The 15,507-nt window shown below is 47.2% G+C and overlaps 6 protein-coding genes across 6 annotated transcripts, besides 3 other annotated features; all 6 read left to right on the top strand.

Annotated features, from left to right (window-relative positions):
- Positions 1–162: 162 nt before the first annotated feature.
- Tb11.02.2830 (ubiquitin activating enzyme, putative) lies at positions 163–996 on the top strand (the record flags this gene model as incomplete). The annotated part of the gene is made up of 1 exon (XM_823499.1): positions 163–996. One exon carries the CDS (start codon positions 163–165, stop codon positions 994–996), a length of 834 nt encoding a protein of 277 aa, XP_828592.1.
- A 542-nt stretch (positions 997–1,538) lies between these two features.
- On the top strand, positions 1,539–2,291 carry Tb11.02.2840 (hypothetical protein, conserved; the record flags this gene model as incomplete). The annotated part of the gene is made up of 1 exon (XM_823500.1): positions 1,539–2,291. The coding sequence occupies one exon, from the start codon at positions 1,539–1,541 to the stop codon at positions 2,289–2,291; it is 753 nt and encodes a 250-aa protein (XP_828593.1).
- A 610-nt stretch (positions 2,292–2,901) lies between these two features.
- Positions 2,902–2,924: a microsatellite.
- Positions 2,925–3,073: 149 nt separating this feature from the next.
- Tb11.02.2850 (hypothetical protein, conserved) lies at positions 3,074–7,570 on the top strand (the record flags this gene model as incomplete). Its single annotated transcript, XM_823501.1, has 1 exon — positions 3,074–7,570. The coding sequence occupies one exon, from the start codon at positions 3,074–3,076 to the stop codon at positions 7,568–7,570; it is 4,497 nt and encodes a 1,498-aa protein (XP_828594.1).
- Positions 7,571–8,073: 503 nt separating this feature from the next.
- Positions 8,074–8,108: a sequence feature (AT_rich).
- Positions 8,109–8,308: 200 nt separating this feature from the next.
- Positions 8,309–8,350: a sequence feature (AT_rich).
- An 824-nt stretch (positions 8,351–9,174) lies between these two features.
- Positions 9,175–9,768, top strand: Tb11.02.2860 (hypothetical protein, conserved; the record flags this gene model as incomplete). Its single annotated transcript, XM_823502.1, has 1 exon — positions 9,175–9,768. One exon carries the CDS (start codon positions 9,175–9,177, stop codon positions 9,766–9,768), a length of 594 nt encoding a protein of 197 aa, XP_828595.1.
- A 359-nt stretch (positions 9,769–10,127) lies between these two features.
- On the top strand, positions 10,128–11,915 carry Tb11.02.2870 (hypothetical protein, conserved; the record flags this gene model as incomplete). The annotated part of the gene is made up of 1 exon (XM_823503.1): positions 10,128–11,915. One exon carries the CDS (start codon positions 10,128–10,130, stop codon positions 11,913–11,915), a length of 1,788 nt encoding a protein of 595 aa, XP_828596.1.
- A 761-nt stretch (positions 11,916–12,676) lies between these two features.
- Positions 12,677–14,977, top strand: Tb11.02.2880 (chaperone protein DnaJ; the record flags this gene model as incomplete). The annotated part of the gene is made up of 1 exon (XM_823504.1): positions 12,677–14,977. The coding sequence occupies one exon, from the start codon at positions 12,677–12,679 to the stop codon at positions 14,975–14,977; it is 2,301 nt and encodes a 766-aa protein (XP_828597.1).
- Between the last annotated feature and the right edge of the window lie 530 nt (positions 14,978–15,507).

Consider the following 15,507-nt stretch of genomic DNA (forward strand, 5'->3'; position numbering starts at 1 on the left):
AGGCTAGGTTTGTCATATACGCTGAGGTAAGTTTTGGGTGGTTGTGGTTCGAATTTCCAAGCAGTTCATCAACCAACTCAAACTGCAGCTCGCGCATACGCAAGAGACACATCATCAATTATTAGGCGAGGGCCAATATTGCGGTCCAGACGGTGGTGGGGCATGTTGAATGCGGCGCTTTACGAGCGGACGCAAATTATAATCGGAGATGAGGGCGTGAAAAGGCTCCATCAGGTTAATATATTTCTTGCTGGAGTTGGGGGTGTGGGAGGCCACTGTGCTGAGGCTCTCGTGCGAGGTGGCGTCGGTAAGATTACCATATGCGACTACGATGTTGTGTCCGCGACCAATAAAAATCGACAACTCGTGGCAATGGATAGCACTGTAGGAAAAAGCAAGGTAGACGTCCTTGCTCGTCGGTTGCAGGACATCAACGCCCACTGTCGCGTGACAGCATTGGAGGCGTTGTTGCTTCCAGAGGATATGGAGGATTTTTTGACACGTCAGCGCTACGATTATGTGGTGGATTGCATTGACAGCGTCGAGTGTAAGGTTGCGCTGCTGAGCACAGCGGTGCGACTCGGGCTGCGCACGTATGCCTCATGTGGTGCTGGCGGCCGGGTGGACCCTTCACTCGTTAGGGTTAGTGACATTTTTGACACCGTGAACGACGCCTTAGCTCGCTGTTGTCGAAGTGAGCTACGTAAGCGCGGTGTTGGACCTGGTGCCATTACAGCTGTGCACAGTAGTGAGTTGGGTTGTCCTCCCTTGGAACCCCAACGGCAAGAGGCGGGTGGACGGGACCGAGCCATCAACGGTACGGTAAGTTACATGCCACCTTTGTTCGGGCTGTTGCTTGCATCTTCTGTACTGAGGCACGCGGTGGACCCTGTAAAAGCAGAAAAAGAAGCAGAGCGGAGATTGAAGAAGGCAAAGAAAGAGGAGGCTCGGGCTCACAAGAAGGCTTCCCGGTTGGTAGGCGTGAAACGATGCTGAAGGAGCGTGTGCGTGCGTGTGTCATATTGTAATAATTGCGATGAAGCACCGGACTTTTGCATCTTTGGTTTAAATTGTGTTGCGCATTGCTTGTCCACACGTTTAATGGGCATTGGATTAAAGCATGCACATCACCTGCGCTGTCGCTTCGCATAACATCTCCATGCCCTCAAGTTCGTTGGTACTTGGAAGCTGTGTGTGACACGCACATGAGGCATAGCTAGTGTCTGAAGGTAATGAAGCGGAGGTCCCCTTTCCCGTAGTTTCCCCCTTCTTACCGGCGGATCATTGATGTCTCCCTTTTATTCTCCTTATAAAGAAAGGAAAAAAGTTTAAACCACCCATTACGCAATACTCCGTTCCTGACACATACATACAGGATCTAATAACACCAGCGAGGTCAACATCACATACACATTTACATTTGTTCCACTAGCTTAGTTAGTTGTTAGGTGAAGTGCAGCGGAACAGCGCGGTTGGCCTTTTGCTGCGGCCTTACGCTCCTCTTCTAATTTATTACTTAGGGAAGTTTGGTTTTAGGGATGCAAAGGCACAGTTCGCACCTGCTTTTGCTCCTAGTTGCAGTTGTCATCCCCGTTTGTTCCGAGGATAAACTGGACTTTACTAAGTTGCGTGACCCGTTTGACATGGATGAAATAAACAGGAAGCTTCAGGAAAAAGTTGCCGACGATGATCCGGTCCAGAAGGCGATGCCAGATCCAATGGATCCAAAGTTTCGCGCACCCCTCCGGTGCTCCGCATGTGGAGCCGTTATTGAGCACGCTGTCCGACTTCTAAGGCCCATCATTGAACGACAGTCAGAGCGAGCAGCTCGCAGCGGCGGTGTTTTGCCGGCTGACGCACTGCCAAAAGAGTACGAAATGGTTGACATTTTTGAGAATTTGTGCGGTGAGGTGGGGCGCCTGTACGGACTGGAGGTTGAGAAAGACAAGAAGAGGCCCACGTTGCGCTTTTCCAAATCATTTGGTGTAAGCCGCCTGCAGGGCGCATGGATGCCATCTTTTCTTACCTCTACATGTGAGGGTGTACTTGATGTGGAGGGGGAAGAGAAACTTGCCGCCATGATCCTTGGGGTTGCGAGGTCTGAGGCTGAGGCAGGGAGGGGAAAAGTAATATCAATGAATCCAGATCAAGGGATCGTAGACAAGGTACGCGAGATGGTCTGCACAAAATGGGAAGAGTCTGCGAAGGGATGTGACGCATATGGTGTGGCAATCGATCCGAGGGAGACTGACAACGATGATGGTGCTGAAGAAGCTGCTAGTGATCTATAGGGCCTGCAGGGACGTATGATCACTTGCTGAATTAATGTGAGTCGTGGGATCTGTAGAGATGCGGCGGAATGTCGTTCAACGTTTTGTTAGTTACTATTTGTTGTTATCATTATTAATACTGTTATTATGTTTTGGTCGTCAGTTTATATTGTGTGATGTTCGTTACGCTACTACATGAGTTTTTTTTGCCGGTCTCCTGGTATGATGAGAGCATTTCGCCATAATCCTCCACTGTTACCCCCTCTTTCCGTTTGTTTTGGTGTGTGTTTTTTGCCTATCTCAGTGGGTCGACTGCAAGGTCGATGTCTTCTCTATTTATTTTGTTGCTTTTCAATCTTCCTTTTTCTTTTTAATTTTTTAATGGTTACAGTGGAACAGTAACGCACACAAGGGATCCAAAAAAAAAAAAAGTAATAATCATATACGGTAATCCTTGAGGGCATTTTCAGTACCATTAATTCCTAGGGTTGGCCGCGGAAGCCTTCCCACGAACTCTTTGTTTTTAAATTTGTTTTCTGCTGTTATTGCTGTTGCTAACACAGCTTTCGTTTTGGGTTCAAGAGAGAAAGATCACGTAGGTTCGTTATTCGTAGCGAGGGAGAGGAGTCGCAAAAAAAAAAAAAAAAGAAAAAAGTGGCACTTGTGGAAAAGGCCAAAGAGGCCTCTCTTCTTCGTGTTCTTCTTCCTTCATTAGTGTGAGGGTTGAGTTTACCACCGAGAAAGTGACTGTGTTTGCTTAGTTTCACCGTGTCCTACATTTTACTAGAGGGTGTGACGAGAAAATGGTGTATGAGAGTGAATCTTGCAGAAATATTACTTCTGCTGAAGATCGTGGTAGGGCATCGTCAGTCGTCGTGGAGCACCTGCGCGCTGCAATCGTTCAGGCAATGAAGAGTTCTGAGACGGCGGAGCTCGTCGCATTAATATGTGACAACAACGGGCTAACGGTGGAGGAATTTCTTCAGGCGCCGCATGAATTTACGGAAATGGAACTTTTTCTGCTGGCGACACCACAGCTTCCTCAACTGCGCTTATTTCCGTACCTTACCGTTGTTAAGGTCATGCACGTTGGACTGGAAAGTATGGAGCCTTTTTCACCTCTGCACCACATAGAGGAGTTGTGGTTGTGCGATAACAACATCACTGTGATTGAGGGCGTGCGGCAAATGCGGAGCCTCAAATATCTTTATTTGCAGGGCAATCTTATCGAGTCAATGGATGGTATTCCGTCTCTTCCCAATCTGGAAAGACTGTGGCTCTGTAGGAATCGGCTCCAGAATATACGGAAGCTTGATTTACTGCCGCAGTTACGGTCGCTGTGGGTCGCATCGAACCGTATCACGTCACTGGAGGGCGCTTTTGATTCCAGTATGACTGCATTGGAGGAACTTAACTTGTCCAACAATCAAATATATTTCTTCGGACAAATCAAGAATTTGAGTGTTCTCAAATCTCTTCGCGTTCTGTGGCTGAGTGACCCTATGTACGGTGACGCCCCCATTTATCACTTGAGTAATTACACTACCTTTTCATTGCAACATTTACCACACTTGGAGCAACTCGATGGTGTTTCAATTACGATGGAGCAACGTTCATTGACCGTGTCTGTGTACGCAAAAAAGAGCATATATTACAGCATGAGAGGGGCTATACTCAACGGTAATGTAGCTCTCATGTATAAATTTGCGCAACAGGAGGCGGAGAAGAAACGCAACTTCGCGCGCGATGCGATACGTCGTTTGGATATACAACTGATGAAGTTAGGCGAGTATGGCCGTGACGGCCAATATGTGAGTCGAGTTGTAACCGCCGAAGAGGAAGCGCACCGTCAAACGCTGAAGCGTGCGCGAGAAACCCGGGAGGTGGAATTAGAGGGGATTGAAAGACAGTTATTAGAAGCATGGAGCCGGACCACGTTCGAAACGGAAAGTTTACACGAGAGACTGCTTCTAGAACTTAATTCGTGTGGAAGCATTCGACTAGAAGAAGGCTCTGAAGCCGATAGTTGGTATGTCAATGCCGGGGAATTGCTGACTTCGCGCTTTGACGCCGATTTGTACGAAGGTATGGGCGTGACGGGCGTAAAGGTGAATCGCGTGTTTCGCATTACCTGTCAGGGCCTGCGGGAGCGCTTTGACAACCGGATACGTGAACTTGACGTTGACCTCGCAGATACTCGAAACCGACGCGCACTAATTCGTCTCTTTAGTGCAATACCTCGACATGCTAAAGACCAGCGTAGTTTCCTGTATGAGGTAATGACTAATGGTTTTCCTGGACTCTATGCTGAGGATGAGGGTGTACCTTTAACGAACAGTTTGTTTTACGCGGATCAAGAACGACTTCTTTCATTGAAGAGGAATCGGAATATATTCGGTCTGACGTCGCAACCGGATCAACTTTCCGCCCAGCTTTTGGTCTCACGCTTATTCCTAGGCAAATGTGTTGCAGAGATGGGAGGCGGTCGGGACACCAGTTTGGAAGAAGGAGGTGATAAGGCTGTCGAACAGCCTTTCATGACCGGACGCCGCAAAGTCACGAGGCGACACTATGGTGACGGGGTATTTTCTGTTTATCGCGCATCCGAACACAACCCTGCTGTGAAGGTGTGGCACGTCTTTGATAAGTGTCTCTTGCTTCCCGAGTACGTGATTGATTTTACGTACACGACGAAAGCGCACCTCACCATCAGTCCTCCACTGTCCATGTATGATAAAAGGGAATCGTTACAAGCTCTGCTTGATAAAGTAATGCCTATGGGCGCCCAAGACGCTATCAACGACGCGCGGACGGCAGGATATCCACTGCTTCACTTCTTGCATTGGTTGGACAGCAACGCCTTTCATGTTTATAGCAGTGGTGAGACGGAGAAGGCTATTAGTCGCGCCAAGGAACTATACCAACCTAAACACGGTCTGATGCTTATCAATGGGCCACTCACTAATGAACTAGTGGACTCATACATTAGCAACTACGGCACTCTTAGTGACTCTATGTTAACATATTGTGACATATCTGAAAAGCAAATTCATTGCATCCCAGAATCACTCACCACTTCCGCGTGGGGAGCACTGAAAACACTTCTTCTACACCATAATAAAATAACTACTGTTGCGTGGGAGGCCCTTGCAAACGCTGCTCCGACCCTCGAAACGTTAGACCTTGGAAACAATGAAATTGCGCGAATCGATCTCGGAGCTGCATCGTTTCCAGGCCTGAAAAAATTGTGTTTGAGCTTCAACAGCTGTAGTGCGATGGATGACCTGCGTCAGTTGCCGGCGAAGATGCCGGAGTTGTGCTGCCTTCACATAGACCATAATCCGTGGATGATGAACAAGGTTGTGGAGCCCTTTTGCGTTTCTATCATGCCAGAGTTGCAGCAACTCAATGGTATTGCCATCTCAAGGCATGCCCGCCTCAGCTATTTACGGAAGCGAACTTTAATGCTGAACCAGTCTACGTTGCAGTACATAGTTTCTGAAGAGCAGAAATTGCGCGCGGAGTCGGCGACCGAAGCATTTCCCAACAGTGGGTGCGGGAATGTGTTAGATGACAGTAGTAGTAGTAACAATAACAATAGCGATGTCTTTAGATCACGCTACTTCGAGCAGGTGATTGCGAACATGGCTGATAGGGTGAACCAGGATCGCCCGTTCGCGCCAACTGCGGGGAAGGAGTTGTCAGGACCACCACTGAGAAGTGTTCGCGCCTTTTCATTTCATAGTAGTCTTAGCAGTGATATCAAGTGGGTCACACTACTGCCGCAGTTACGTCATCTTAGTCTTACTTCTCACCTAATAGAGGATATTAGTCCTCTGGCGCAGCTGCGGCATCTTAGGACACTGAATTTGAATGACAATCTTGTTAACTCAACAAAACCACTGGAAGGAATGAGGTTAATTTCCCTCGATCTTTCTAGAAATTGTCTTTATGAGGTGGACGGTATAGCAAGTCTTTGTGATTTGCGGTTTCTCTCCATCCGGCAGAACTTCATCACCAGTGTTACGGAACTACAGAATTGTCTTTCCCTTGAAGAACTATACCTTGCAGACAATAATGTCCCCGATGTACGTGAATTGTGCTTGCTTCAGAGCTTACCGAAACTAGTTTCAATGGACGCTGCGGGAAATCTTTGTGCTGAGCGTGAGAACGCGGAGAAGCTCACGGAGTATCGAGACTGTCTCTTGTACAATATGCCAAAGCTGAAGGTGCTTGATGGTCTCCCTGTTGCGGAGGCCGACCAGCAACGTGCACGGGATGTTTTTGCGGGACGTGTAAGCGCTGACTTACTTATTGAGCGTGTGGGGCCCGTTGAAATGTGGGGCACGGCTCAAGAGGTGGATCTTTCACACTGCGGTTTGAGGGAGTTGACCTTACTCGATCCCTTCAGTTGCCTCAGGGTGCTCCACTTGCATCACAACAATTTGGAACGGATTGATGGGCTCTCATCCTTAACCAGTATTGTTGCACTTGATCTTTCCCACAACAGGTTGGGACATTGCGCCGTTGGCCGAGTGCTACGGAATCTTCCGAACATTCATTCACTTTCTCTCGAGGGTAATCACATTACTGATGTTTCAGCCCTAAGCCTTGCTTTACCACGACTTCAATTTCTGAATCTCAAAGGGAACGAAATTTCTTCGATTGAAACGGGCTTACAAGACCTCCCAGCACTACGCGAACTACTGTTGGACAACAACAAATTACGTGCCTTAGGACCCGATTGCTTTGCGAACAATCACCAGCTTACAGATGTTTCAGCCGACGAAAATTATATCCGCACCATCGATGGTCTGCAGTCGTTACCGAGGCTCTCAATCTTGTCACTTGGGTCCAACCGACTTGGCGATATCCGTGCAATCGCCCAGGTTCTGCGGCACAGCGGCTGCCTCGCTGCTGCCACCTTTATAGGGAATGCTGTTGCCCGTAAACCTCCGTATCGCGTGCATATGATAGCGGCACTTCCCACGCTAACAACTCTGGATCATCGTGAGATTACTGATGATGAACGTGAGCGAGCTGAATTGATGCGTAACGCGGAGATCGGTACTCCGCATAATGTCGTACTCGATACAACTTTCCCCGCTGAAGCGGTGGGTGGTGCCCGAGCGAGTGCTCCTGTTGGGACCCTTCGCTCGATTGTGTTACATTCGCATCGCTTTCCTGCCCCAGCAACCCCGCGCCTCCAACTGCCGGTATGTAAAAACCCTCGTGGGGAGCAGCATGGACGAGAGGGCGTTGGGAAGGGATTTGCTCCGCGGCTACACGGTGCCCGTTAAATGAACGTTTAGGAAGTTTCTGCCCCGTAACTTCTCACCTTTTTTTATTTTTGTTACTGTTTCCCATTGCCTAACGGAGCCGATGCATGTTTGTTTGGCTGATGGCGTAGTAGTTTACTTCCTCTTGTTTTTTCCTCTCCCTGTCTCGTACGAGTTTTGATGAGCGTGTTTATAGGCCGTGAAACTGAGGTACGCTGCGTTAGGTTTGCGAAGTACGTGTGCTTGTGTTGGCGCTGGTGTATTCCGTTTAATTTTTTCTCTTTGTTTCGGTTTCACCACCCTTCTCTATCTCTCTCTTCATTTCTTTTGGTTGCTTTTGTTGTTATTGCTGTTTCACACCGTTTCCTTTCACTTCAACCGTTTTCGCGCGGGGTGTTGTACAAGCAAATATATAGATATATACCCATGTACAATTCGTAGAATTTTTGTGTGTGTGCGAGCAGTTGTATATCTGCCAGCACCATCAAAAAGAGAGGGGGGAAAATGAATGTGGGCCACGAAAGAAAAAAAAAAATAATAACTAAAATAACATAATAAACGCGGGATCAGAAGGATGAAAAACTGTGTAAAATGCCGAGTGTGTTGAAGGATGCAGAATGAGGGAGTGATACAGGGAAGGAGATGACGGTGGTGTGAGAAGTCATTTTTTTAAAAAAAGTTTTGAAGGAAGATGACTTCAACCTTTTTTTTGTTTTAAAGGACTGCATTAAAGGGGGAAAGTAAAAACATTGCCCTATGTATTTATATAATTATATCTCAACTTATATATTTATAATTTTAGGAAAGCTTTCCCCTCGAACGTGTGGGAAGAGAGAAACAAGGAAGAATTATGTACATTGCGTACCGTTGGCACCGTGTAAGATAACACACCATCACTTTCTTTTTTTTTTTTTGTGGTATTTGTCTCTCACACTTTTTTCGCCGCTTTTTTGTTTATTATTCTACACGACTACTGCGGTACATACATACTTATTTGCATGCATGACCAGACGTCGGTAACTTTGTTCGGTGCCCTTGTCACCGCTGTATTACTGTCCTTGTTGCTTAAGTTGATGCGGCGGTGAGATTGTCACTCCTTCTTTTCAACGTCAAGTGAGTAGTTATAACGGGGCTCTCGGGTCACCAGCGCAACACGCTCACGCGGAAAAAAAATATATTGCAAACCAAAACGGTTGTTACAATCCCTCTTATTTCCCTCTTTCAATCATTTATACATTTCCAGTTTACCGTCAACAGTTATTCGGAATACACGTCACACGACTGCGGTTCAGCAGGAGAATGCATAAATAGCCAAAGTCGGCGATCCTTGTAGTCGCTGCAATAACTGATTAAAAAAAAAAACAAAAACAACATGTCAACATATTTCTTGCACATCCCTTCTCCTCATACAACTGTTTGCTTCTGCCGTTCTTGTGAATACCCCTTTCACATTTAGTTCAGCGCCACTCTCACAAATCAAGGAAGGAGATCATTGGAGCGGCAAGTTTACGAATTGAGGAGGAAACTGGAGGGGGATAAGCTGACACGCTACCTTTCCTGTCAAAAAGGTGGATAGGCGGAAACGTGTTTACCTGCGTCGAACGATATTTGCTTCACCGTAAGTGATGGACAAGAGTAAAACGATGGAGATCCTCCGGAGCATGAAGTTTATGCAACGCAAAGAGGAGGCGAAACGCCGCGAACTGTTTGAAGCAGACCAAAAGAGGCGAATGGAGGAGCGCTTGCGCAAGCCTTCAGCGGCGGGAAGTGGTACCAGTGGCGCTGGGGATGGCTCTTTTGTTACACCCGCAATAAATGGTCCATCCGCCGACACGGGCCGAAAAACAGCGACGATTTTCTACGATGTCAACTTTCCCCGTGAACTCTACTCTCACTCACGCCTCTCCTTCGCTGCGAAGGCGTTGGCAACAGCTTCATCTTCTTCAGTTGCTGGAGCAGGAGCGGAAGAGGCAAGGGAATTCCAGCAGCGTGAAAAAGAGGAGGAAGATTGTGGGTCGCGACACGGTGGAGGTGCTGAACATTCCTCTGATGACGGGGAGTATTGGGAAGATATTAATGAGAAGGATGCTACAGCTGTTGAGTTTGGAAACAAAAAGAAGCGTTTCTGCGTGAAATCGAATGCCCCGAAGTTACCCAAAGATCTTGAACGAAAGGTGTCTGGGGTTAAGCGAAAGCGACGCGGAGGCCGGGGCGAGTGAGTAGTTGAAGTACATGTGCTAAATAACAAAACACCAGGCATTGTCGGACAATGTTTTTGGTTGTTATTGTTGTCGATTCACGGACCACATCTGTCAGTAGGTGGGAAAATAGGTGGAGTTACCGAGAGGGGTTGGGGGTAGAGGGACGATGCGGATGATGGAATCGTACCTTAGTGTCGCAATAATTGGTTTTTCCCGCTTCATTTCTAACGACAGGATGGATGGGTGCTTCGATTGCAGACTACATCTTCTTCAACCCCTCATTTTTTCATATTTTGTTCGCTGCGCTGTTATCGCAGCTACATTTAAGGAGACGACGGTAAATATACAGAAGAAAAAATTACATCAAATAACCGTTCATGGCCGAACTACGGGAAGGTCTTCATCCTCAGACACAGGAGTGTTCTGGTACGAAGTCTGAGACGGACGCAGATGAAAACTTTGAGGCCATGCGCCACGCCGCCCTTTCAATGTTTAAACAGCGTACCAAAGATCTTACGATGGTTTCAGCCCTCACCGCAGAAGCCGACCAGGTGGAACAACTAAACACACAGGTGCAATCAACTATACAGAAACTGCAAGAGCAGAAGGCTTCACTGGAAGCTCAGATTGAGGCGGAGGAGCGTCGAGTCAAGCAGTGGGAAGCACAGCTGCGTGAAGTACACGGAATGCTCGCGCAAATGAAGGAGGACCAGACAATGTTTGCGGGTACGCAACGCTCATCCGAAAAAATAGTGCTGACGTTGCAACATTTCGTCTCACAATACACTGAAAAGGGTGGTGACGTTTCACGTTTGCTGGATCGAGCTCAGGAAGCGACAGGGGGGCGCACGCCTAATGAGTGGCGCGGGGCTGCTAACGACTTGCGCAGGCGTGGAGTTGTGCTCCGCGAGCACATTGAACAAATCGAGAAGCAACAAATCGTCCCTCAGGCACTCATGGATTTAATTATTGAGTGGACAAAAGGCGGGTGGAAAACATCTCCGGATTACTCCCCTGCGCTCTGTGTCTGTGAACAACTCGTTTTCTACGATCCTGAACAAGACGTAAGGGAGTTGGTAGCCTCGCGGTTGCGTTGGGATGCGGCGAAAAGCAGAACCATAAATGCCTCAACAGAGGGAGCAGAGACACTGGTTGATGACGCCATCCGTGAATTGGATGAACTTCTCGAAGCCGTAGCCGCCGTGGAGAGGGAGTGCGAAGATGCTGGTCTCTGTTGCACTTCTACCTTGAAAGACAGTCTAAACGGTGTAAAAGAACAGTGGTTAAATGTCCCACAATCACGGCAATTACTCATTGATGGTGTGAGATTGACTGAAGTTTGGAAGAAGCAACTGGAAGAACATGTTCTGGTGTCCAATCTTGTTTCTGAGCGCGTGGGTACACTGAGTTCTCACATCGATGAAGCTGAATCAAATTTTCAACATGAGAAGAAAAACTCAGAGTCTTCGAGGGAAATGTGCAACAACCTCCAGCTTTCGTGGACCAAGGCTCTTAATTTGGTGCTGATGCACGAGCGGAACATTGCGATCCGTGAAGTGGCAATATGGACTGTAGAGGCGGAGTCACAGAAACTTCAAACAAAGTTGGAATCCATTTTGGCACTGACAGATGCTCGCTGGGGGGCGATCCAAGCGCAAGTAATTCAGCTCTGTGCCGCCGTTGCTGCGGGGAAACAGGAGGCGGCAGCAGCGCAGTTGCTGTTGGAGGGCACCGCAAAGGATTGCAAGTCAGTGTCAGAAAACCTCTCCGAACTGCAAGACACTTGTACAAAGTTTGAAGCGGAGTTGCGCCACGAGTGCGAAATGATTCCCGGGAGACTGCCAATATGCTTTACCACAGAGCCTCCACAATCGGAGGAAGAAACTTCACAGACAGAGGAAGAGGAGGAGAATCTCATTCCTGAGACCACCACACGTCAGGACGTTCTGGACGAATTGCTTAAGTTTCCTGTGGGCAGCGATGTCGGTTTCACTGCTTCGGCATTAGGCACTGGATTAACTTCAACTGGGCTGGAGGTGGAGTTGTTGCGGTGTGTTGCTCAATGTGTCATTGCAATGAAAAAGCAGGGACTTGATGTTGAGGAAAAGTATCGTGCGTGGAAGTGTCGCATGGATGAGGAGCTCGCTGCAGCCAATGCCGACTAAGTGGTCGGATGAGTGTGAATGATTTATTACTTCAGGCTACTTTTTTTTCACTTATGATACTTGTTTTTTTTTTAAAAGAATACTGTACATATGTATGTTTCTGCATCGCTTTTTGGTTTGTTTCACATTCACAGGGCCTTGCTTTGGCAGTTCGTGAAGAAAAGATTTTTTTTCTTTTTTGCAAAGCTGGTGATGGACACATCACCTGACAGCTTGGAGGTAGATCCAAGGGATCAAACCAAATAACTCAAAAAGTTTCATCGTTTTTCATTTATTTTCGTTGTAATGGCTTAGCAGCGCTGAACATTCAATGTTCGTAGGTTTTTCCTTGTTTCACGTGTTTCAACTTATTTGATTTTTTTTTCGCAATTGCTGCACAGTGCACCCGGTTCAGTCGGCGTCCGTTTTCTTTAAAATATTAATGACAGATGACGAAACTTCTTGTAGCCTTGCCTTGTAGTTTTCTCTGAGTGACTGTTGTTGTACCAATTTTGCGACATAATCAAATTCATTCACTGTCTCTTATTTACACATTTTTTTTTTTACGTCCATTCTCCCCCCAGGTTCATTTAGTCGTGACCTACCGGTTAGCAGGTGATAGTTTCATTTCATTGTAATCAAAACAAGACGTGGGGGTGACGAAAGAAGAAAAACGAGTTTTTGTGCGCGAAATAAGTACAAAAGTAGAAGGGGGTATCAGTCAAGGAGAGGACATCAGGAGGAGATATCGCCATTAAAACAGAGAGACGGAGTGGAGAATCATGCAGTTGCATTTATCTTCAATCAGCATGATGTGTTTGCTGTTAGTAACACTGCAGTTGTCCTTCACCCCAAAGGTAACGAATGCCTCCATTTTTGGACAACCTAATGACCGTGATCTGTATGGTCTACTGGGTGTGTCACGTGGCTCCACAAAGGCCGAAATTAAGCGAGCATTCCGTACGATAACGCGGGAGCACCACCCCGACATGCAAGAGGGTGCTGAAGCAAAGGAAAAAGCCAAGGAATACATGGCAAAAGTGCTTGTCGCGTATAATATTCTATCAGATGATATCAAACGCAGTGATTATGATCAGTTCGGAAGGATTGCTGGTGAACGGCTTAACGCGGCAGATTTTACATCCGATGAGTTATTCGAGCGCTTTAATCAGCATCCACCTATTTTATCGAAATCTTTGCAACTGGAGAATCTCATAGTCTTGCGAAGGATTCTCAACTTCCGCGGAAACCGACTTTTCCTCCTTCAAGTGTACGATGACACGTGCAAGTCATGTCAATTGTTCTCTTCAGTGTGGGAGAATCTTGTGCACTCCACCCTCGTTGAATCGGGTGCAGTTGTGCTGTTACGTATTGACGCCTATTCTGACGAGGGTCCGGAACTGCTTAAGGAACTTCATGCTTCATACGACAAGGAAGTGAAGGTTTATGGTATTGCAGATGGGGTGGTGTGGAACATGCCACAGATGGCCGTCGCGGTGAAGAGTAACAGTCAGCGTCAATTGGATTACGCCTTAATGGAGTTCGTTGGCAACTTTTTTTATGACCGACGTGCCGAGGTGAATTCAATGGGCAATGTGGAGGATGTACAAGTTCTCCTTCAATGGCTGCGGGAGCGCCGTTCTGAGGGCGATTCCGTTCGCGTTTTGCTTCCCCCACTTGCAACAAACGATATGGGGGTGGCTTTATCCGCTCTATACGAAGGTTCAGCACTGGTTCGCAGTGTTCCACGGGCAGTGCTACTGAGTCTTGTTGAAGAATACTGTGCGCAATCCGTTGATGTGCTCGGTGGTGGTGGTGAGCCCGTTCCCTTACCAGAGTTTGTGGTCGCTTCGGTTGAGCAATTACCTAATATATCTAGTGATGAATCCGCTGGTAATAAAAGTCAAATGAGAAGTTGTAGAGGGATAGTAGTTGGAGCTGCTGCTGCCCTGACCTACCGCAAGGCCGTTAATTTCCTGAAGGAGAGTTTTCCACAACGTCACCTCGGCATGTCAGGTCTTACGCATGTTACCAGTGTATCTTTCTTTGATATATGCAAAAAACACTGTTTGCTTTGGTTACGTGATAACTGCGAGGGTGAGCCCACCGGCACTTGGTTGGAAGCGTTAAGAGGTGACTACAAACCGTTCAAAGTGGGTTACATCTGTTTGAGCTCCGAGCCTTCTCTTAGGGATGCAGTTCCTCTGCCTTTGGGCACAACGGGGAACTTACTCCTGGCTCTTGTCGATGGTGACGATAGTAAGCTTCACGTGATGCCGGACATTCCTGATAAGGTAAACATAGCGCAGTCACTGTCCAGTATACTTGCAGAAGTTGGTTCCACCACACCACTGCAACTTGATGCACCACTTTCCCGCATTCTGTCGTCAGTACCGTTCCGAATGTCACGCAATCAATACTTATACATGTGTTTCCTCTGGATTTTTGGCCTGGTGTATCCATTCTTCTCTACGTGTTACCCCTTTTTCATGATGTTTGTGACGCACAAGTTGTTACAGCGGTATAACCTTCTCGGAAACAACAGAAATGACAACAACAGTCAGACAAACGAACAGCCATCGGGTGCGTCCAACACCTGCAGCCGCTGTAGCGGCACCGCCCCTTCAGGCAGTTGTAAATCCACCGCTTCAGTCACCCGTGGAAGCGCATGTGATAATGGTACATCTAGCAAAGAGGTTATTTCGTGCCCTATTGAGGTTTACACCTCAGCTGATTTGAGGGAGGCAAAAGATGGTCGAGGGTTTCTTATACTAATCTTTGCCGAAAACGGTAAAACTATTGAGCCGCCACAGTGTTTCGCGAAGGACTCACGCTTTGTCTTCCGCGCTGTTCCAGAAGATGACACCCTGTGGAGGCAGTGGCTTTCGCAACATGTGACTTCCACACACACGGGCGGTGCAGAAGAAAATGGCTTGAATAAGGGGGGTGCATTGCATGTTGTTGCGATCCGTCGGGGGAAAATGCTCGCTGCAATTAAATCCCTGTGTGCTTCGGTGGAGGCCTGGTTGTTTGATATGGCTGATGGTACAATTGTCGCTGACTTACCGCTTCCGGAGCTGTGACGAAACCAGTCATTTTTAGCGTACGTTTCTACGTCTTTTCCATTTTGTTGTAACCTCTTCTTCTTTTCTTCACTTCCGAGGCTCGCGGTGGAATGAGGTACAGATACTTTTGACATTTTTTAAAAAAAATGACAACACAGCGGATTAACGAGTGACCTTTCGGAATTCTTTGATATTGTAAGTAATTTGTGTGCATAGATGGTATTTTGTATCGTTACCTCTCCCATGGTTCGTTTCCTTCTCTTACAGTCGTGCGAAACATTTTTGTTACATAGTCGCGGCGAAAGCTTCTTCTTACAGCACCACCTTTTCCCGTACCCCCGGGTATTTTGCATGCTATTTTTTTTTGTTGTTGTTGCTTTTACCTGTTGACTCCAATTACTCGTCTACGGCGCTTAAACCTTTCGCTGCGCTCATCATTGTGTAACTCCCTTTCGGACCCCCTTTCGATAATACCCATGGCAAATACAGATTAAAAAAGGAAGGAGGGGAACGTACACAATAGACGAAAATAAGATAAAAATAGAAAA

Source organism: Trypanosoma brucei (genome assembly GCF_000002445.2).
Source record: "Trypanosoma brucei brucei TREU927 chromosome 11 chr11_scaffold01 genomic scaffold, whole genome shotgun sequence".
In the NCBI taxonomy this organism is placed as follows: domain Eukaryota; phylum Euglenozoa; class Kinetoplastea; order Trypanosomatida; family Trypanosomatidae; genus Trypanosoma; species Trypanosoma brucei.